Source organism: Balaenoptera ricei, chromosome 10 (assembly GCF_028023285.1).
Source record: "Balaenoptera ricei isolate mBalRic1 chromosome 10, mBalRic1.hap2, whole genome shotgun sequence".
Classification (NCBI taxonomy): domain Eukaryota; kingdom Metazoa; phylum Chordata; class Mammalia; order Artiodactyla; family Balaenopteridae; genus Balaenoptera; species Balaenoptera ricei.
Window position 1 is genome coordinate 22393286 of NC_082648.1, and position 24409 is coordinate 22417694.

The following is a 24409-nucleotide window of genomic DNA, read 5'->3' on the forward strand; positions in this document are numbered from 1 at the left end:
CCTCTCCTTGCGCGCCGCGAAACAAAGAGGCAAGAAAAAGTCTCTTGCCTCTTCGGCGGCTGCAGACCTCCTCTCCGGCTCCCTCCCGGCTCGCCGCGGCACGCCAACCCCTTCAGGCTGTGTTCACGCCGCCAACCCCAGTCCTCTCCCTGCGATCCGACCGAAGCCCGCACCTCAGCTCCCAGCCCCGCCTGCCCCAGCGGGTGAGCAGACAAGCCTCTCGGGCTGGTGAGCGCTGCTCGGCGCTGAGCCTCTGTGCGGGAATCTCTCCGTTTTTCCCTCTGCGCCCCTGTTGCTGTGGGATCCGCGCTGATAGCCGCGCGGCTCGCACCCGTCTCTGGATTTCGTTTAGGCAGCGCTCTGAATCCCCTCTCCTTGCGCGCCGCGAAACAAAGAGGCAAGAAAAAGTCTCTTGCCTCTTCGGCAGCTGCAGACTTTTTCCCGGACTCCCTCCCGGCTAGCACCAAAGCCAGAGCCTCAGCTCCCAGCCCCCGCCCGCCCCGGCGGGTGAGCAGACAAGCCTCTCGGGCTGGTGAGTGCTGGTTGGCGCCGAGCCTCTGTGCGGGAGTCTCTCCGCTTTGCCCTCCGCACCCCTGTGGCTGCGCTCTCCTCCGAAGCTTCCCCCCTCTGCCACCTGCAGTCTCTGCCCGCAAAGGGGCTTCCTAGTGCCTGGAAACCTTTCCTCCTTCACGGCTCCCTCCCACTGGCGCAGGTCCCGTCCCTATTCTTTTGTCTCTGTTATTTCTTTTTTCTTTTACCCTACCCAAGTACGTGGGGATTTTCTTGCCTTTTGGGAGGTCTGACGTCTTCTGCCAGCGTTCAGTGGGTGTTCTGTAGGAGCAGTTCCACGTGTAGATGTATTTCTGCTGTATCTGTGGGAAGGAAGGTGATCTCCGCGTCTTACTCTTCCGCCATCTTGCCCCCTCCTCCTAAGTACCATTATTAAGTCCATTGAAAAGACAATGAAAATAAAACTGAAAGAAATAAAATAAGTTGCCCAAAGTCACACATACAGTTAGTGACTGTATACAGCTTCAGACTCTAAAACCTATACTCTTAATACACTATCCATTCAAGGCCATCTTCCTGTGGCTATGAGGGCTGAAAAGAAAATCCCAATAGATCTGAGGGTCCCATTATCTGGCCACAGGCTTCTAAGGTATGAGTCAGTGGCGGTGGCAGCAGCAGTGTTGGCAGTAGCCGAAGCAGCTTCTTCACCTCTGAATCATAGCTATGATTGTTTGATGCTGAAATCAATAGTCCAGTGGCAGCCTCTAAACTGTATTCCTCCAGACTGTTCAAAAATTTAATTCCTTGTATTAAATCACTTCCTGCTTTAAGTACCGAAAATTATTACCATTTGCTGAACTGATAAATCCTGAAGTCAACAAATAAATAAATACATTTCAGCTTCACTGACTTGTATTCCTCTGAAGTCCCTAGAAAAATAGTTTTATAGCCCACATGTAATGTAGTTTTATCTTTAATAAGATGACTATCCTCAGATGACTTATTCATCTTCTTTCTCCCATCAATACAAACTGTCTATTAAACTGCTATGAGGATGCCATTGATATACATTATAAAAGAGGTTCTTTCTCCACTTCCCTCATGACTGGGAACTTAAACTGCACACCGGTGACTAACATCCTTCATGGAACATCTCACCTCTACTCTTCAGTGATTTTGGGGGGCAAACTTTTACAAACGCATACTGCATTTTCCTGAGGTTTAGACCTATTCTCTATTAAAATAAAAGAATAAAATGTTCTGAAAGGGGAAGCAACATTACATTTATCCTCTAGAATATTTACAAAATATGTATTTGTAAAAGAAAGAGGTATTCTAACTTTGCTCAAGCATGATACATCTCTAAATAACAAAGTATTATATCAGAAAGTGCAATTTTACATTAAAGGGCCTGGAACTTATCATCAAAAAGACCTGAGTTAAAATCACATAGAGCTGCTTGACAATGAGAAAACCCTTGGGTTTTCTGAATTTCAGTTGATTCATGCTCAGAAACGTGATCTTTATAACTATCTCCAAAGTTTATTGTAACATTTTAAAAGATATACCATGCATGACAGTGTCTGCTATAAGAGTCTGTGTACAGCAAATACAAAATAAATGTTGAAATTTCTCTTATTTCTTAAATATACTATGGAAGAACTCTACTTTAACCAAAAAAAAAAAGCTTTAGAAATTCTACATTCTACTAACTTACAACATAAAATCACAGAAAAAGTTCCTAAAGGATTAAGTCAAAACTGTTGTGCAGATCAGTGATAATTAGTCCTGAGACAAGTAGAAAGTAGTTACCCACCGCTGAATTTCCCTTTGGAACATTTTAGCATTTTGATGACTCTAATTACCTCCCCCTCCCACTAATTACCTCCTGCTCATCACCTTGCACTACAAAATATTTTAGGTATTCCAAGAAACAGAAGACTCGGGGTAGGTAAACCTCTCTAAATAGTAATAGTTTATAATCCTGCAGATTAAAATAAGAGCTAAGGAGGACCTTCAAGATGGCGGAGGAGTAAGACATGGAGATCACCTTCCTCTCCACAAATACATCAGAAATACATCTACACGTGGAACAACTCCTACAGAACACCTACTGAATGCTGGCAGAAGACCTCAGACTTCCCAAAAGGCAAGAAACTCCCCACGTACATGGGTAGGGCAAAAGAAAAAAGAAAAAACAGAGACAAAAGAATACAGACAGAACCTGCACCTCTGGAAGGGAGATGTGAAGGAAGAAAAGCTTCCACACACTAGGAAGCCCCTTCACTGGTGGAGACAGGGGGTGGGTGGAGGGGAAGCTTCGGAGCTACAGAGGACAGCACAGCAACAGGGGTGCAGAGGGCAAAGCAGAAAGATTCCCACACAGAGGATCGCTGCCGACCAGCACGCACCGGCCTAAGATGTCTGCTCACCGCCGGGGCGGGTGGGGCCTGGGAGCTGAGGCTCGGGCTACGGAGCTCAGATCGCAGGGAGAGGAATGGGGTTGGCTGCGTGAACACAGACTGAAGGGGGCTAGGGTGCCACAGCTAGCCGGGAGTCGGGAAAAAAGTCTAGAACTGCCTAAGAGGCAAGAGACCACTGTTTCGTGGTGCGCAAGGAGAGGGGATTCAGAGCACCACCTAAACATCTCCAGAGACGGGCGCAAGCCGTTGCTATCAGCTCAGACCCCAGAGATGGGCATGGAATGCTAACACTGCTGCTGCAGGCACCAAGAAGCCTGTGTGCAAGCACAGGTCACTATACACACATCCCGTCCCGGGAGCCTGTGCAGCCTGCCACTGCCAGGGTTCCGTGACCCAGGGACAACTTCCCCGGGAGAACACACAGCATGCCTCAGGCTGGTGCAACATCACGCTGGCCTCTTCCACCACAGGCTCGCCCCACATTCTGTACCCCTCTCTCCTCAGTGAGCCTGAGTGAGCCAGAGCCCCCTAATCAGCCACTCCTTTAATCCCATCCTGTCTGGGTGGAGACGTACACACAGAGGCGGGGCCAATTCCAAAGCTGAACCCCAGGAGCTGTGCGAACAAAGAAGAGAAAGGGAAATCTCTCCCAGCAGCCTCAGGAGCAGTGGATTAAATCTCCACAATCAACTTGATGTACCTGCATCTGTGGAATACCTGAATAGACAACGAATCATCCCAAAGCTGAGGCAGTAGACTTTGGGAGCAACTGTAGACTTGGGGTTTGCTGTATGAGACTGACTATTTTCTGATTTACATGCTTATCTTAGTTTAGTTTTTAGTGCTTGTGATCATTGGTGGATTTGTTATTGGTTCAACTGCTCTATTCTTTTTTTGTTTAAAGTACTTCTTTTATTTTTTATTTTAATAATATGTTTTTTTATTTTAATAACTTTATTTTATTTTATTTTTCTTTATTTCTTTTTTTTCTCCCTTTTCTTCTGAGCTGTGTGGGTGACAGGGTCTTGGTGCTCTGCTTGGGTGTCAGGACTGAGCCTCTGAGGTGGGAGAGCCGAGCTCAGGACATTGGACCACCAGAGACCTCCTGGATCCATGTAATATCAGTCGGTGAGAACTCTTCCAGAGATCTCCATCTCAATGCTAAGACCCAGCTCCACTCAACAACCAGCAAGCTACAGTGCTGGACACCCCATGCCAAACAAGTAGCAAGACAGGAACACAACCCTACCCATTACCACAGAGGCTACCTAACATCATACTAGGTTCACAGACACCCCAAAACACACCACTGGACATGGTCTTGGCCCACCAGAAAGACAGGATCCAGCCTCATCCATGAAAACACAGCCACCAGGCCCCTCCACCAGGAACCCATGGAACCTACCTTACCCACTGGGGACAGACATCAAAAACAACGGCAACTACGAACCTGCAGCCTGTGAAAGGGAGACCCCAAACACAGTGAGCTGAGCAAAATGAGAAGACAGAGAAATATGCAGATGAAGAAGCAAGGTAAAACCCACAAGACCAAACGAATGAAGAGGGAATAGGCAGTCTACCTGAAAAAGAATTCAGAATAATGATAGTAAAGATGTTCCAAAATCATGGAAATAGAATGGAGAAAATACAACAAACACTCAACAAGGACGTAGCAGAACTAAAGAGCAAACAAACAATGATGAACAACACAATAAATGAAATTAAAATTTCTCCAGAAGGAATCAATAGCAGAATAACTGACGCAGAAGAATGGAAAAGTGACCTGGAAGATAAAATAGTGGAAATAACTACCACAGACCAGAATAAAGAAAAAAGAATGAAAATAATTGAGGACAGTCTCAGAGACCTCTGGGACAACATTAAACACACGGACATTTGAATTATAGGGGTCCCAGAAGAAAAAGAGGAAAAAAACGGGACTGAGAAAATATTTGAAGAGATTATAGTTGAAAACTTTCCTAATATGGGAAAGGAAGTAGTCAGTCAAGTCCAGGAACTGCAGAGAGTCCCATACAGGATAAATGCAATGAGAAACACGGCAAGACACATATTGATCAAACTATCAAAACTTAAATACAAAGAAAAAATATTAAAAGCAGCAATGGAAAAACAACAAGTAAATTACAAGGGAATCCCCATAAGGTTAACAGCTGATTTCTCAGCAGAAACTCTACAAGCCAGAAGAGAGTGGCATGATATACTTAAAGTGATGAAAGGGAAGAACCTACAACTAAGATTACTCTACCCAGCAAGGATCTCACTCAGATTCGATGGAGAAATCAAAAGCTTTACAGACAAGCAAAAGCTAAGAGAATTCAGCACCACCAAACCAGCTCTACTACAAATGCTAAAGGAACTTCTCTAAGTGAGAAACACAAGAGAAGAAAAGGACCTACAAAACAAACCCAAAACAATTAAGAAAATGGTCATAGGAACCTACATATCGATAATTACCTTAAACGTGAATGGATTAAATGCTCCAACCAAAAGACGCAGGCTTACTGAATGGATTCAAAAAAAAGACCCATATATATGCTGTCTACAAGAAACCCACATCAGACCTAGGGACACATAGAGACTGAAAGTGAGGGGATGGAAAAAGATATTCCATGCAAATGGAAATCAAAAGAAAGCTGGAGTAGCTACACTCATATCAGATAAAATAGACTTTAAAATAAAGAATGTTACAAGAGACAAGAAAGGACACTACATAATGATCAAGGGATCAATCCAAGAAGAAGATGTAACAATTATAAATATACATGCACCCAACATAGGAGCACCTCAACACATAAGGCAACTGCTAACAGCTGTAAAAGAGGAAATCGACAGTAACACAGTAATAGTGGGGGACTTTTAACACCTCACTTACACCAATGGACAGATCATCCAAAATGAAAATTAATAACGAAACAGAAGCTTTAAATGACACAATAGACAAGAGAGATTTAACTGATATTTATAGGACATTCCATCCAAAAACAGCAGATTACACTTTCTTCTAAAGTGCGCACAGAACATTCTCCAGGATAGATCACATCTTAGGTCACAAATCAAGCCTCAGTAAATTTAAGAAAATTGAAATCATATCAAGCATCTTTTCTGACCACAACACTATGAGATTAGAAATCAATTACAGGGAAAAAAATGTAAAAAACACAAACACATGAAGGCTAAACAATACGTTACTAAATAACCAAGAGATCACTGAAGAAATCAAAGAGGAAGTCAAAAAATACCTAGAGACAAATGACAATGGAAACACAACGATCCAAAACCTATGGGATGCAGCAAAAGCAGTTCTAAGAGGGAAGTTTATAGCTGTACAAACCTACCTCAAGAAACAAGAAAAATCTCAAATAAACAATCTAACCTTACACCTAAAGGAACTAGAGAAAGAAGAACAAACAAAACCCAAAATTAGCAGAAGGAAAGAAATCATAAAGATCAGAGCAGAAATAAATGAAAGAGAAACAAAGAAAACAATAGCAAAGATCAATAAAACTAAAACCTGGTCTTTGAGAAGATAAACAAAATGGATAAACCATTAGCCAGACGCATCAAGAAAAAGAGGGAGAGGACTCAAATCAATAAAATTAGAAATGAAAAAGGAGAAGTTACAAAAGATAGTGCAGAAATACAAAGCATCCTAAGAGACTACTACAAGCAACTCTATGTCCAATAAATGGACAACCTGGAAGAAATGGACAAATTCTTAGAAAGGTATAACCTTCCAAGACTGAACCAGGAAGAAATAGAAAATATGAACAGACCAATCACAAGTAATGAAATTGAAACTGTGATTAAAAATCTTCCAACAAACAAAAGTCCAGGACCAGATGGCTTCACAGGTGAATTCTATCAAACACTTAGAGAAGACCTAACACCCATCCTTCTCAAACTCTTCCAAAAAATTGCAGAGGAAGGAACACTCCCAAACTCATTCTATGAGGCCACCATCACCCTGATACCAAAACCAGACAAAAATACTACAAAAAAAGAAAACTACAGACCAATATCACTGATGAATATAGATGCAAAAATCCTCAACAAAATACTAGCAAACAGAATCCAACAACACATGAAAAGGATCATACCCCATGATCAAGTGGGATTTATCCCAGGAATGCAAGAATCCTTCAATATACGCAAATCAATCAATGTGATACACCATATTAACAAATTGAAGAATAAAAACCATATGATCACCTCAATAGATGCAGAAAAAGCTTTTGACAAAATTCAACACCCATTTATGATAAAAACTCTCCAGAAAGTGGGCATAGAGGGAACCTACCTCAACATAATAAAGGCCATATATGACAAACCCACAGCAAACATCATTCTCAATGGTGAAAACCTGAAAGCATTTCCTCTGAGATCAGGAACAAGACAAAGATGTCCACTCTCACCACTATTATTCAACATAGTTTTGGAAGTCCTAGCCACGGCAATCAGAGAAGAAAAAGAAATAAAAGGAATACAATTTGGAAAAGAAGAAGTAAAACTGTCACTGTTTGCAGATGACATGATACTATACATAGAGAATCCTAAAAATGCCACCAGAAAACTACTAGAGCTAATCAATGAATTTGGTCAAGTTGCAGGATACAAAATTAATGCACAGAAATCTCTTGCATTCCTATACACTAATGATGAAAAATCTGAAAAAGAAATTAAGGAAACACTCCCATTTACCACTGCAACCAAAAGAATAAAATACCTAGGAATAAACCTACCTAGGGAGACAAAAGACCTGTATGCAGAAAACTATAATACACTGATGAAAGAAATTAAAGATGATTACAACAGATGGAGAGATATACCACGTTCTTGGATTGGAAGAATCAATGTGAAAATGACTATACTACACAAAGCTATCGACAGATGCAATGCAATCCTTATAAAACTACCACTGGCATTTTTCACAGAAGTATAACAGAAAATTTCACAATTTGTATGGAAACACAAAAGACCCTGAATAGCCAAAGCAATCTTGAGAAAGAAAAACGGAGCTGGAGGAATCAGGCTCCGGGACCTCAGACTATACTACAAAGCTACAGTAACCAGGACAGTATGGTACTGGCACAAAAACAGAAGTATAGATCAATGGAACAGGATAAAAAACCCAGAGATAAATCTGCACACATATGGTCACCTTATCTTTAATAAAGGAGGCAAGAATTTACAATGGAGTAAAGACAGCCTCTTCAATAAGTGGTGCTGGGAAAACTGGACAGTTACATGTAAAAGAAGGAAATTAGAACACTCCCTAACACCATACACAAAAATAAACTCAAAATGGATTACAGACCTAAATGTAAGGCCAGACACTATCAAACTCTTAGAGGAAAACATAGGCAGAACACTCTATGACATAAATCACAGCAAGATCCTTTTTGACCCACCTCCTAGACTAATGGAAATAAAAACAAAAATAAACAAATGGGACCTAATGAAACTTCAAAGCTTTTGCACAGCAAAGGAAACCATAAACAAGACCAAAAGACAACCCTCAGAATGGGAGAAAATATTTGCAAATGAAGCCACTGACAAAGGATTAATCTCCAAAATGTACAAGCAGCCCATGCAGCTCAATAACAAAAAAACAAACAACCCAATCCAAAAATGGGCAGAGGACCTAAATAGACATTTCTCCAAAGAAGATATACAGATTGCCAACAAGCACATGAAAGAATGCTCAACATCATTAATCATTAGAGAAATGCAAATCAAAACTACAATGAGATATCATCTCACACCAGTCAGAATGGCCATCATCAAAAAATCTACAAACGATAAATGCTGGAGAGGGTGTGGAGAAAAGGGAACCCTCTTGCACTGTTGGTGGGAATGTAAATTGATACAGCCACTATGGAGAACAGTATGGAGGTTTCTTAAAAAACTAAAAATAGAACTACCATACGTCCCTGCAGTCCCAATATCGGGCATATACCCTGAGAAAACCATACCTCAAAGAGTCATGTACCACAATGTTCACTGCAGCACTATTTACAATAGCCAGGATGTGGAAGCAACCTAAGTGCCCATCGACAGATGAATGGATAAAGAAGATGTGGCATATATATACATTGGAATATTACTCAGCCTCTGGTTGGACCTAGAGTCTGTCACACAGAGTGAAGTAAGTCAGAAAGAGAAAAACAAATACTTTATGCTAACACCTATATATGGAATCTAAAAAAAAAAAAAAAATGGTTCTGAAGAACCTAGGGGCAGGACAGGAATAAAGACGCAGATGCAGAGAATGGACTTGAGGACATGGGGAGGGGGAAGGGTAGCTGGGACAAAGTGAGAGAGTGTCATGGACATATATACACTACCAAATGTAAAATAGATAGCTAGTGGGAAGCAGCCACATAGCAACGGGTGATCAGCGTGGTGCTTTGTGTCCACCTAGATGGGTGGGATAGGGATGGTGGGAGGGAGAGGCAAGAGGGTGGGGATATGGGGATTATGTATACATATAGCTGATTCACTTTGTTATACAGCAGCAACTAAGACAACAATGTAAAACAATTATACTCCAATAAAGATGTTAAATAAAATATAATAAAATAACAACTAAATAAAACACTAGAGAGGTATTTAAGAAACTCAATACATTATCAATTATAGTGTTGGCACTAGTCTACTAAAACACTGCTTAAAATTTTTTATGGTTCATTTAGTATTTAGCAAAATCTGAAAGCAGCAACTAATTAACCTACTGAAAATTAAAACCAATATAACAGAGGATTTATGATCAGCGTCTTACCATTCTGTAGATGAAAACAGATTTGGGGGATTTTCATGCTGGTAATAAAGCATATTGACCTTCCATTGGATATTTTTACATATTTATAAGGTTATTCAATAATAAAAGGAATGTTTTATAGGTTGCCAATAAAAAGCCACCATGAATGGTAGAAACAAAAATTCCCCTCTCTGTACAGGTCTCAGCTTAAGACCTATTCCTCTTTTTCTCCACCTCACTCCCTCCTATTGTCCTGATTCCTGGCTTATAGGATTTACAGTGGGAAGGAGAAAGAGTGAAAAAGTAGTCAGATGAGGTAACAAGTGAGAGCAATTGACAAGAATTAACCAAAGTACAAGTTTATGCAGATATTTGATTTGGCAAATGGAAATTTTATGCTGACTTAAAAGATATTGTTTGGATTATTTCAAAATAGATCTTGAAAACAGACCTCAATTGGCTCTTCACCACCTTTTACTTGATTTTCACCCATTTCTCCATTCTCATAGCTGCTGCTCTTCTCAACCCATAACTCGGATTTTTCTACAGTTAGTCGAAGCTGGTCTAGGTCTGCCTTGATTTGTTTGTAGTTATCTACGTCCTGATTGGACACCAGTAACTGCACCTGGAAACAGAATTGCAAACCTTAGTTTACTTAATTTACTTATGGAATTTCCTTTATTCCTCTTTCATTTATGTCAAAAATCCCAAGTCTTTTTAACATATTTGCCCGTCAGTTGAAGTTTAGTATTTCTAGAATATCTATGGGTATTTTACATATATTTACATATATTTTACATATTTTAGATGTATATTGATCATGAAAATTCCCCTGAAAGTATCTGTGAACTCTACTCAATATATTCACATGTTATGAAGAATTATACATATAAAAAAGTGAGCCCTAGCAAAGCTTTTTAAAGTGTTAAAGACTAATTTAAAATAAGAGATACCCTAACTCTAATTTTACTGCTAAAGTTAATTTTTCTGAGACTCTCTCTATTTGAAAAGAGGTAGAAGCATAAAAATAAGTGGAAGAAAACAGTGATACAGTCTAAACCTAAATTTATATGTATTGTGTGACATTTACAAATATATGAATAATTATCTGTATTTATATAATTACTCTTTTAATTATTTCATATTTTAACGTATCCTTGTAAAACTTCCTAATGAAGATCAATGCTCTATTAAATAAATGTTAGTGAAATACATGTAAGCCCTGAGATAGTTCTCATTAATGGTCTCAAGATTGATATCATTCAAAGACGACAAAGAAAAAGATTAGATCCATCACAATTCCTTTCTTTTGGATTTCTACATTTTTTTTTTTTTTTTTACCAGAGACATCTTTCTTTTTTTTTTAAATTTATTTATTTATTTATTTATTTATTTATTTATTTATTTATTTATTTTTGGCTGTGCTGGGTCTCCGTTTCTGCGCGAGGGCCCTCTCCCGTTGCGGCAAGCGGGGGCCACTCTTCATCGCCGTGAGTGGGCCTCTCCCTATCGCGGCCTCTCTTGTTGCGGAGCACAGGCTCCAGACGCGCAGGCTCAGCAGCTGTGGCTCACGGGCCCAGCCGCTCCGCGGCACGTGGGACCCCCCCAGACCAGGGCTCGAACCCGCGTCCCCTGCACTGGCAGGCAGACTCCCAACCACTGCGCCACCAGGGAAGCCCTGGATTTCTACATTTTTTCAATCACGACATTTATTTCAGTGCATTACCCAAATTTATCAGTAAAATCTGGGGTCAAATTAACAGCACTGGCAACAAAATTCCTAATATGGTATTATCTCCCAGTGCCTTCCTAAATCTTAGTGCCTGTCATTTACATTAAAGATATTAACTGAAAAATCACTTGTGGGGATCTCTTTCTAAAATAGACCGTGTCTTGGCCTAAGACAAGGCCATATCTATCTTTAAAAATAGAAAGTGTCCCCAGGAAAAGCTGCAGTCTCATTAACTCTGCAACCATGAAGTCAGGTTGGATGTTATAAACAATATTTTCAGAGCCTCTGCTATGGAACCACTGAGGGCTACTGAATCTCACCTGTTTAAATGCCTGTAAAACTTCCGCTCTCTGGCTGAAGTGCTTGAACAGCAGCTGCAGGGCTCCTGATAGCAGAGGAGGGTAGTCATGCATGATTAGATGGATGAGGACCCGTAAAAATGTCCTGCCTCCTTCATCATCAAGTTGAACTGGATTTTTTTCCTTTCTATAAAACGAAAAATTATTCTAAAATAACTTATATTTACAGAAAATTTAGTCAGAAGTGGTTAAAATTGTGTGCACATCCCCAGTTATCACCCACCACCCCCCAAAAAAAAACAAATTGGAAAGTACAAAGGAAGAAATTTTTACTCTTTTTTGGCCTCAGGTAACTAATGAGGAAACAAAACATAGAGAAAACTTGTTTGTCCATGAAAGTAGGGGTGACCTAAGTCCCAGTTTGTCCAAGACTGAGGGGGTTCCCAAGATAGGTGACTTTCAGTGATTGCACTGGGAAAGTAGCAGGCAAACCGGGATGATTTGGTCATCTAGGCAAAGACAAAAGATAGAATCTGAATCAATCCTGAAGCGTCTATTGAGAAGACATACTTGGCTGGATGTACATCAAGGACTGAACTTCCCCCGAGTCCAAAAACCTCTCCACGACAGGTGGTGAGGCACGGGGAAGGCAGTGCTCATGCACACAGGCACACAGGCGTCACCAGAGCAACTCTGCGAGTTCGGTGCATCCGGACTCTGAGCACGATTCCCCTGATAAAACGGCCATTTATCTTAGGGTGAAAATTATACACTGGTTTATTCTCTCTTCTCGGGAATAATGAAATACTTGAATAGGAAAACACAGCAACAATAACAACAGCAAAAACTGGCAAAACAAGATAAAAACAAACCTAAACCAAATGTTCACTAGAGATAAAAATCCTTTTTGGTTCCCCTGATTCCTCATTCTTGTCTTTCTTTCCAACCAAAGAAAATGCAATGCCTTAGTACAGAAATTTGTTTAGGTACTCATGGCAAATCTATAATAAAAATGAATGCCAAGAACTCAATAATTTGTAGCTCAGACATTTTACGGTTTTTACTTTTCTTTTTGACTATTACTTTCATTTATGGGAAAAAAAGAAACAACCTAAAAACAGTGAGTAGCAGGGCACCTGATAGCAAAGGAGAGTAGTCATGGCAGAGATGTTTCATTTTCTTTAATCATGGATATTTCCAATTGGCAGAAAATAGCGTTATTTCTCACTTATAAAGTTAATGATAACGTTGAAAGAAGTTACTTTCTTGCCTCAAATTTCTCAGATTTGGGGAAGCAACGTTTTGCAAGAGGCAGCAATATTTATACCAGGGGACTTAAAGGGCGTTCGTGTGCTGTCATTATTTGAGGAAAGAAAAGCAAAGAATTCAGGGGAAAGTTCAATACACTGAACTCATCTCTCCTGTCTTTTTTTTACCTGACCTAAAGAAAAGCTATGCTTTCTCTTCTACAGTAAATTAGCAGTTTCATTTCTGGCAGAAATTATGTTGGCAACGATAAAGGATCTAAAATTAAATAGATATAGGGAAGTGAACAATAAAGTGTCAATAAAATTCTAAGTAAAATCTTATTCACAAGATAAAGATACATAAATGTTACTGTACCTTCCAGCAAACATAGTTTCTGCCTGAGCTGCAATTTCATCTATGTCAGGAACAATAGCTGCAAAGACAAATGGTAAAATCCATTCTTTATCTTTTTATAATTAGGAGTCCCAATATTTATAATAATATTAGCTTACCTAAAAATATTTTTGTCTTAATTTCTTTATGCCACCAAATGTCAATTAACACTTTAAAAAGTCACAATACAGTTCCTCTTATCGGTCAATATTTTAAATTGAAGTTTACATTTTAAAATACATATTGTTATAGTCAAAGATACATTTAAAAGATCAGAAAGAACCATTTACAAAGTTTCCTCATCTATATAAGTATGTATGTGTGTGTGTGTGTATATATATATATATATATATATATATATATATATATGTGTATATATATATATATACATCAACTACACACACACCTATATACACACATTTAATTTAAATGGGTAATGACATGGAAAGATAATATTTTTTTAAAGAATCACAGTATACCTATAAGGAACCTTGTTACTACATGGTACTTCCAAACAACATGATCTTTTAACCTAAGCTTACTTCTATAAATCCGTCCCTTCTTCTTCTGGGACAGGGTATTTGATTTTTTTTTTTTTTTTATGTGAACCAATCATGATTCCTCACTCATCCCCAACAATAACATTTTGAAAATATCTATGATAAGTACACAATTTAGTTCTCATCTCCAAAAGTATGAAAAGAAAACAGAGCAAGACATAAAAAGGGAAAAAGAATTCTTCCCAGAAAGTTACCTCTAATGAATACAACCAATTTAAGAGATCAGGTAAATCAGAGAGAACTGGTTTTCTGGGGATGCCCCTAGATTTTCCCTCCCACACTTTTAATGACATTTAGAGCTCCTGTTTCCAGAAGTCTGGCTTCTGAGAGCCAATAATTCTTATGCTAGTGTCAATGCAACTGCCAGCAAGACTTTCTGGTTCTGCCCTAACATTCCTGGAAATAGCCCTTTGGAGTTCTACAATTCTGGGAAGCATAAAACCAACACTGTTGCAAATGTTCCAGGGAGACTTCTAGCTGAGGACAGCTTAACCCCTTCCGTAGAGGCATGCTGCCTTTGGATGGTACCGATGAGTCGGACAGCAGGACATTTGGTTGAGCATCTACATTAACTACACACTTATAATCATTGACTCATTCCTATCAAATCGATTGATGCACAAAGAAGAGGAGGCTTCCTGATGTTGTCACAGTGGTTGTGGTTTAAAAGAAAGTTTCATATCTGTGTACAAATCCTGCCCCAGCAAAAGAATTCTGTTAACTGGCTAATTCTTCAATACAACATAGTTTCCAACTTGCCATGACTGGCCTGATCTATCCAGAAAAATGGTAATTTAATATATCTTAGGTTTCACAAGGTACTTTCTAGAGTCACAAAATTTTTACAATAAATTTTGTGCTCTTATGTCATTATGCTCCCACACTCATAAATAGAGTGGCTTCATTCTTACATATTTTAAATATGAAAAACTGAAATATAGTACCAATTTATGACCATGCAAGGTAATAAAGAACGAACGCATGCATACACACACACAATAAAACCAACACCCACATCCAGACCATTGTGGGAAATGCCATGTCTTTGTTCTTGAGTGGGGTGATTCCTACAAAATACCTTTCCTCCTGATATGATAGCTGCATTTCACACTGCTCCCTGATCCAAGTCAAAAAAAAAAAAAAAAAAAACCTTGGATTTTCACCAAAAGAGCATAATGCGTAAAAGATTCAGACTCTGAAACTAAAAGCTGGTTCTTTGAGACGATAAACAAAATTGATAAACCATTAGCCAGACTCATCAAGAAAAAAAGGGAGAAGACTCAAATCAATAGAATTAGAAATGAAAAAGGAGATGTAACAACTGACACTGCAGAAATACAAAGGATCATGAGAGATTACTACAAGCAACTATATGCCAATAAAATGGACAACCTGGAAAAATGGACAAATTCTTAGAAAAGCACAACCTTCCAAGACTGAACCAGGAAGAAACAGAAAACATAAACAGACCAATCAAAAGCACTGAAATTGAGACTGTAATTAAAAATCTTCCAACAAACAAAAGCCCAGGACCAAATGGCTTCACAGGTGAATTCTATCAAACATTTAGAGAAGAGCTAACACCTATCCTTCTCAAACTCTTCCAAAATATAGCAGAGGAAGGAACACTCCCAAACTCATTCTACGAGGCCACCATCACCCTGATACCAAAACCAGACAAAGCTATCACAAAGAAAGAAAACTACAGGCCAATATCACTGATGAACATAGATGCAAAAATCCTCAACAAAATACTAGCAAACAGAATCCAACAGCCCATTAAAAGGTTCATGCACCATGATCAAGTGGGGTTTATCACAGGGATGCAAGGATTCTTCAGTATATGCAAATCAATCAATGTGATAAACCATATTAACAAATTGAAGGAGAAAAACCATATGATCATCTCAATAGATGCAGAAAAAGCTTTCGACAATATTCAACACACATTTACGATAAAAACCCTCCAGAAAGTAGGCATAGAGGGAACTTACCTCAACAAAATAAAGGCCATATATGACAAACCCACAGCCAACATCGTTCTCAATGGTGAAAAACTGAAACCATTTCCACTAAGATCAGGAACAAGACACGGTTGCCCACTCTCACCACTGTTATTCAACATAGCTTTGGAAGTCCTAGCCACAGCAATCAGAGAAGAAAAAGAAATAAAAGGAATCCAAATCGGAAAAGAAGAAGAAAAGCTGTCACTGTTCGCAGATGACATGATACTACACATAGAGAATCCTAAAGATGCTACCAGAAAACTACTAGAGCTAATCAATGAATTTGGTAAAGTAGTAGGATACAAAATTAATGCACAGAAATCTCTTGCATTCCTATACACTAATGATGAAAAATCTGAAAGAGAAATTCAGGAAACACTCCCATCTACCATTGCAACAAAAAGAAGAAAAACCTAGGAATAAACCTACCTAAGGAGACAAAAGATCTGTATGCAGAAAACTTTAAGACACTGATGAAAGAAATTAAAGATGACACCAACAGATGGAGAGATATACCACATTCTTGGATTGGAAGAATCAACATTGTGAAAACGACTATACTACCCAAAGCAATCTACAGATTCAATGCAATCCCTATCAAACTGGCATTTTTCACAGAACGAGAACAAAAAATTTCACAATTTGTATGGAAACACAAAAGACTCTGAACAGCCAAAGCAATCTTGAGAAAGAAAAACGGAGCTGGAGGAATCAGGCTCCCTGACTTCAGACTATACTACAAAGCTACAGTAATCAAGACAGTATGGTACTGGCACAAAAACAGAAATATAGATCAATGGAACAGTATAGAAAGCCCAGAGATAAACCCACGCACATATGGTCAGCTTATCTTTGATAAAGGAGGCAAAAATATACAATGGAGAAAAGACAGTCTCTTCAATAAGTGGTGCTGGGAAAACTGGACAGCTACATGTAAAAGAAGGAAATTAGAACACTCCCTAACACCATACACAAAAATAAACTCAAAATGGATTACAGACCTAAATGTAAGGCCAGACACTATCGAACTCTTAGAGGAAAACATAGGCAGAACACTCTATGACATAATCACAGCAAGATCCTTTTTGACCAACCTCCTAGAGAAATGGAAATACAAACAAAAATTAAAAAATGGGACCTAATGAAACTTAAAAGCTTTTGCACAGCAAAGGAAACCATAAACAAGACCAAAAGACAACCCTCAGAATGGGAGAAAATATTTGCAAATGAAGCCACTGACAAAGGATTAATCTCCAAAATGTACAAGCAGCCCATGCAGCTCAATATCAAAAAAACAAACAACCCAATCCAAAAATGGGCAGAAGACCTAAATAGACATTTCTCCAACGAAGATATACAGGTTGCCAACAAACACAGGAAAGAATGCTCAACATCATTAATCATTAGAGAAATGCAAATCAAAACTACAATGAGATATCATCTCACACCAGTCAGAATGGCCATCATCAAAAAATCTACAAACAATAAATGCTGGAGAGGGTGTGGAGAAAAGGGAACCCTCTTGCACTGTTGGTGGGAATGTAAATTGATACAGCCACTATGGAGAACAGTATGGAGGTTCCTTAAAAACTAAAAATAGAACTACCATACGACCCAGCAATCCCACTACTGGGCATATACCCTGAGAAAAGCATAATTCAAAAAGCATCATGTACCACAGTGTTCATTACAGCTCTATTTATAATAGCCAGGACATGGAAGCAACCCAAGTGTCCATTGACAGATGAATGGATAAAGAAGATGTGGCACATATATACAAATGGAATAATATTACTCAGCCATAAAAAGAAATGAAATTGAGCTATTTGTAGGGAGGTGGATGGACCTAGAGTCTGTCATACAGAGTGAAGTTAAGTCAGAAAGAGAAAAACAAATACTGTATGCTAACACATATATATGGAATCTAAAAAAAAAAAATGGTCATGAAGAACCTAGGGGCAGGATGGGAATAAAGACGCAGACCTACTAGAGAATGGACTTGAGGACACGGGGCAGGGGAAGGGTAAGCTGGGACAAAGTGAGAGAGTCGCATGGACATATATACACTACCAAATGTAAAACCGATAGCTAGTGGGAAGCAGCTACATAGCAAAGGGAGAACAGCTCAGTGCTTTGTGACCACCTAGAGGGGTAGGATAGGGAGGGAGGGAGGGAGGCGCAAGAGGGAAGAGATATGGGGATATATGTATGTGTATAGCTGATTCACTTTGTTATAAAGCAGAAACTAACACACCATTGTAAAGCAAATATACTCCAACAAAGATGTTAAAACAACAAAACAAAAAAATCACAGTACCTCGACCTCACAGAGTTGTGAAGTTTACCAGAAATACTGCACTCAAAGGACTGAGCACCAGTAGCAGCAAACATCCTCGCTGCCATTCTAGGCAAGTTATTTCATTTCTGTCTCAGTGCCTTCATTTTATTGGTGGAGAGTATTTTGACATTTTTGTCTCATAGGAATACTTCTTGTTTTAAAACATAAAAGGAACTTCCAAGTTCTCAGGAAAACACCATCCAAAGAGGAAATATTGTCACAGAGGAGATACCTGATGGCAGCAATGTATCGGGAGAGCCATTGGTGGACGTTTCCGCATTTCCATTGTTCTCCCCAAATTCCTTCTTATATATTGACAGCATATATGAGATCCTATAATCCAGTCTGACACTCAGGATAAACTACAAGAAACATTAAAAACAACATAAGCTTCTTTCATCAGCATGGTGTTTAAAAATTCATTACAGGACACCAAGAGCCACATTACTATCAACATGTCACATGAACTGGTTAGAAACTTCATTGGTAAACTCTTATCACTTCTGTTGCCTACATGATAATCAGTCATAACACTAAGAAAAGTGATGCATTTCCATTAGCCAGTGTCAGTAAAATCCCTGAACAGTTTTTGGAAAGAAGAAAACCTGACTCTCCATGATTACTCTCAGAATATTCCAAGTAGAGGTATCTCCTGGGTCTGGATGAAGAGGTAATGATGACATAATTTCCCAAGCACTTTGCAGAGCTTTTAACCGGCTCTGCAAGGAAAGTACTGGAGCTGTGACCCTCATTCAGGCACAGAAAGGCGAGATTTCAGCTGCAATAGTGTGGATTCTGGCTACACCACAATGAATCCTGGATCTAGGCTACAAAAGGACAGCTTAAGTAATAGCATCTAATATACCAGGGATGTGCCTCCTTAGTGCCTGTGTTTCCTTGGGTCTGTGTTTTTGTCCTTGTTGTCCTTAATGGATGTACTGACAAACTAAGTGTCAACAAGGTTCCTGTCTGTGCTCGGCACTGAGAAGAATGCACATGCCTGAAGCCCAGGGTCCTCAAGATGCCAGTGATTGAGTTGGGAAAACAAGATACAGCATTGTTCAAATAATTAGGAAATTAAGGAGGGCTACCTCACGTGGTATAGAATGCAGTGGAGATCAGAGAAGGAAAAAGTATGTGCCACCGACATGAGTGGAGACGGGAAACAACAGAGAGCTGTACTTACACAGGGTGACCTTCCATCCCAGTTTGCCTGGGAGAGGCCTGGGTAGGCCTTCGCTCCCAGTATAATTATTATCTGTGTCCCTTACACTCTCTTAAGAGACTCTCATTGTTCCAGCAAACAGTAATGGTCAGGCAAGTTTCGAGAAAACTTGGTATTTGGTGGTACCATCTCACCCTAGCTCTCACTATCTACGCCACTGTCGTATCAGAACCACCCCCCCGCGCTCCCCTCCTGCTGCCCCCTTTCTCTCACTCTCTCTTCCACTCTTCTCAGTCCTGACAGCACAGGCTGGAATGCCTGCAGTTTCTCTCTTGCCTCCTCACATTCATTTCCATTGTTCACTTTACCTTGAATATTCTTCTCCTCCACCCCATAATAACCAGCTTTTGAGATATCCTCCAAGGTCCTGTTTAAATCCCTTTTGAAATGAAGCTTTCCCTAGTTCCCCAGTCCGAATCAATTTTTCTCCTCGTTGCTCAGCCAACACATTATTTACACCTACGGGTCCAAAGTTGAATCAACCTCCCTCTCTCTCGCTCTCTCTCTCCCTCTCCCTTTCCCCCTTCTCCTCCTCTGCTAGACCTTGGGCAGCAACCATGCTCTATGTTAGCTATGTTCCATCAAGTTCAATAAACTTGTTGAGCCAGGTACTGAGGAAGCTGCCAAGGGTACAGAAAAGGTACCAAGGATATATAAAACCTGCCTTTGAAGAGCATATAATCCAGAAGGAAAAGTAAACACCAGACAGACTCTTTTATTAACATGCAGTGAGCGCTGTAACACATATTGGCTGAACTGATTCCAGTTAATATGGGGATTTTCAAAGCAGGAGACAGATTGTGGGAGAAGAGGGCTGAGAAAGAGCCAGTGGATTTGGCAGCGCTGAGCAGAGGGTGGGAGCAGAAGCTAGACTGTGGGTGCATAAAAAGAAGGGTGTTTTTTAAACAAACTTACGTAAAGAACAAATTATTAAAACATGAATTAATGAAACATTTATTAGCTTTTAGTTGAAGATTAGTGTTCAATGAATTATATTTTATAAATAGAGCCAAAATTCAAACTTTCATCCTCTACTATATTTAATTATGAAAAAGAATGGAAGGTAGAAGGGAAGGGGGGAGGGAAGAATAAAAAGAAAGGCAGAGAAAGAGAGTGAGAGAGAGCTGAAACAGATAGAGGGAGAAAATAAGAGAGAAATAAAAAGACTAAAAAAAATACAAGAAATGATGGGGGAAAGAAAGGAAGAGCCTGGAAGGAGGACGAGGTGGCAGAAAGCAGGAGACTTGCTTAAGGAACGTGGCTACAAAGAAATTCTTGAAGGGAAGTTCTAAGAAAGAAACATTCAAGAGCAGCACATGGGAACAGACACAGCGCATCAGACTCAGACACGGAGGCACAAAAATCAGAGCGAGAACAGAGGTTCAACAAGAAATACATAAAGAACCCAAAAGAGGCAGCAAAAGCGAGTCAGCCCTAGCCTGCCCTGCCATAGTATCTCCATCTCATCGTTTTTTAGCTGTTAGGGACTGTTTTGTAAATGCTGCTTTTCTGAACCGTCACTGGGCTAAAATGAGGACATGTATTTCAGAGGCTCTCCCGTGAGGAGGGCGCTAAGCCGGAGGCCCATTACCCACAGGTCAGGTGCTCAACACCTTCCGCAGGTTAAGAACAGGACAACTGAGTGATTTCTCAGGGTCATGAATGCAGGGTTGGGAGGGCTGCCAATATTTCTCGGGATTCAGTCTTTGGAATTCCTGGAGGAACTGTGAAATCTTTTATGATTATAAATCTAATTGCTTTAAATAAAAGTGTACAGACCCTTCCAGGACTACTAACCCACTTCTGGTAGCTCAGTCTACATTAAATTATGATGAAAGACTTAGTAAACTGTTTCCAGAATTTTAATAGATCCTCAAAAACTCCAGCCTCCATTCTTCGAATCTGGAATAAATGCTATAATTAAGGGATCATAAAACTACTTTCCAAACTTAAAAAAAAAATGCTAAGAATTCATAGCTACAGTAATGGGGAATTTATCCACTAAACCACTGGTCATGAAATAGTAATTTGCCCCCTTTAAATTCACAGAGATAGATATTAGACTAGGTTAATTTTAAAATATATATATCATTCCTAGCCTCTTGAAAACAAAATCATCAAGAGAGATAGTCACTTACATAAAATATTAAAAACAATTAACATTTTTGTAAATAAAAATAAAATTTTGAGTTTCTTACTACGATAAATCTGTATACGTAGAATCATATGTCCAATTCAATTAAAAATAGAAAAACAGTTGGAATTCAATCTTAACTTTGCCTACTCTGAAATCCTTCTTAAATAAAGGTAAAATTTAATCAGGGTCAATGCTAAATGAGAAAATACATATGAAAGAAGTTATTGTCAACCTCAAAGCACTCCACATTTGTTAGGTATCATCATTAATACATTATATTTAGTGAGAATTCACACATGTACTTAATATGTTAAATAGTGTCAGTGTGAGATTTCTTACCAGGCTTATCATTAACGTAAAAGAAATAAAATTAGATCAATACCATTTCAGAATATGTACACAATGATCTGGAACAAAACGTGTAAGAAGTTTAACCAATAATAGGCCCAGTTAGGTGTCTGTCACTTCCCTTCCATTAGGCCCTGTACCTGTAAAATCTCAATAATCTTCAGCTTGGTGTCCATGACAGTGACATCCTCGTGCTCGGCGGGGCCCCCCTGCTTGCTGGGATGCAGGCTGGGCTGGATGTCAGGCACACTCATGGGGAAGACGGAACCTCTGCTGAGCACCATCTGGGTCATCAGTTCTCCCACCCCATGGATGGTTCTCATGACATTGTTTCCTGGCACGAGAAAAGTCCTCAAGTCAACACACACGCCACCTCGGGAGACAGCTGTTATATCCAGTTGGCCACAACCAGACTGAAAATGTGGCAGGAAGAGTACTAAGGATGGGAATGAATAGCATCAGCCTCGCTCCAGCTATTTCCTTGCAGATAAAGTTAAAATAGTGCAGACACATTTCAAAATGACAGATTTTAGAATTGAAAGTTTACTTTTCTCAGAAAGTGCTTTCAAAGGACACACTGCAGGTGAGTTGTTGGTAGCTCTAACAATATCCAAGTCAGGTCCTTCTGGAGCACAGTAAGTCCTACCAACTACCGCACCAATAGGCACTAACTCTCACAATAATGAGGAAGAAAGGTTATCAATCTCTACGATAAAGGGCGTTGCAAGTGAGGATACAAAGACACATGAAAACATATAAATTAGTGTCCTAACCCTACCCTCAAACCAAGGACTTTTTAGCTTTGCTTTTTCGTAATGCTTGTGAAAAGAGCTTGGGAGGAGGATTTTTACAGCTTCATTTTAAGAAAAACTCTTATCTAGAGAGGAAGCACCATTTTATCCATTCCTTCATCAATTTGAATAGAAAATTGTAATTCAAAATCCACAAAAAGCAGCTAGGTTTGAGATAATTAGGGAAACAAATTATTGACAAATGATCATTTTCAACGAGGTGTTACTCCTTTCCTGTGTCTTCTCTTGAGTTTGGCTTCTCATTTAATTTGTCCTCCAATAAAACTGCCCATGCACTCATTCCTCACACTGACCACAAGCAGTTGTACCAAAGGATCCTCCTGCCACTCTTACGATTTACCCTCTCCAGCTTAACTATTGTTTCTCACTTCTAAATCCCTACAATAAGCAACAAGGGTTTGAAAGAACAACTGTCTACTTTCCTTTCAGAACAGTGGTCTTTGCTTCGTGGGTGTTCGTGGAGCTTTGCCTCAAGAAAAGGCCTAAGAATCTGGCAAAGAATTTTCCTTTCTCCCAGTGTCTCAGGGTGTAAACCAAGAGAAAGGGAAATGGAAATAAGATGGGATGAGATAAAACTCTCAGCTCTAAGCAAAGAGCATAAACTGTGGGAATACCTACAGGATTGAAAGGCAAACAAATAAAGAAAAGGAAAATATGTAAAGGATGACTCACGAGAATCTTCACGGTCCTATGCGCAGACCACAGTTACCATGGAGCCAGTGGTAACGAATATTATTTGTACATTGTGAAAGGTGAAATGCCTTTTAAAATTCATTATCTTATCCATAGATGAAATTAGTATACGTACAAGAGGGTGGTACTGAAATAGTACATTTTTGAGTAGGCAATGAAGGAACATTTTTTCTAGAGTGGCACCTTCCAGGCAGAAATTAATTTGGGTTTTCATTCTGAGAATCTAGGAACTTTTATTACACTGCTGCTTGCATAAGCCAAAATAAAGGGAGAAGAAAAAAATACATGAAAGATAATTTCCAAGTTTGGACAGGGTTGAGACAAAGGATTTGAGACAGCCCCATTTTCTAACAGAAAAACCTGTAATGCGGCAGAATGCTTCACTGTCTATGGTTCTCATACAATCATAACAGTTGAGTATTTCCAAATCCCCCCACAGATTGCAGGGATACAATCTGGCTGTTGGCAATAGTTTTGGGCCATCAGTGTTCAACCAGTACATTTATCCGAGCCTGGATTCTAGTATGTGTATGTGTTAGCCTCCAAGAGATGCTTTCTCACCACCAACAGAGAACAGGCTTCTCTGTTATTCTTACCCTTGATTCACACAAAAATCCTTGGCACCCAGTGTCTGCATCTTATTTAGATTTGCATGGAAAATAATCATTTAATCTAAATGATTGTTACATACAAAACGTTCACTCAGACAATTCTTTCCCCCAAATATAGATCTTGTCACCAAGAAATTAAAATCTAGAGGCCAGAACCATAATAATATATAACACATGTTGTCAATGAAATGGGAGGGTTCATTCCAGTGATACCACATCCTTAGATGCCTGTGGCACGTGGTTGCCACAAAACTCGCCTAACATCTCCATATATGGCCAACTCTGAGTTTGCAAAT

At 39.5% G+C, this 24409-nt stretch overlaps 1 protein-coding gene across 4 annotated transcripts in view; it reads right to left on the reverse strand.

Moving 5' to 3' along the window:
• The window catches only part of ITPR2 (inositol 1,4,5-trisphosphate receptor type 2), a 524073-nt gene that overhangs the window by 296909 nt on the left and 202755 nt on the right, over positions 1–24409 (reverse strand). For all 4 annotated transcript variants that reach the window (XR_009505331.1, XM_059935504.1, XM_059935506.1 and 1 more), the window contains 5 exons: positions 22138–22331; positions 18520–18649; positions 13366–13423; positions 11764–11929; positions 10163–10336 (listed from right to left, as the gene is read on the reverse strand). Coding sequence is in view for 3 of the 4 variants with exons in the window: in XM_059935504.1 (XP_059791487.1) it covers positions 10163–10336; positions 11764–11929; positions 13366–13423; positions 18520–18649; positions 22138–22331 (722 nt within the window). In the remaining variant the exon portion in view is untranslated. The remainder of the gene's footprint in view (positions 1–10162; positions 10337–11763; positions 11930–13365; positions 13424–18519; positions 18650–22137; positions 22332–24409) is intronic.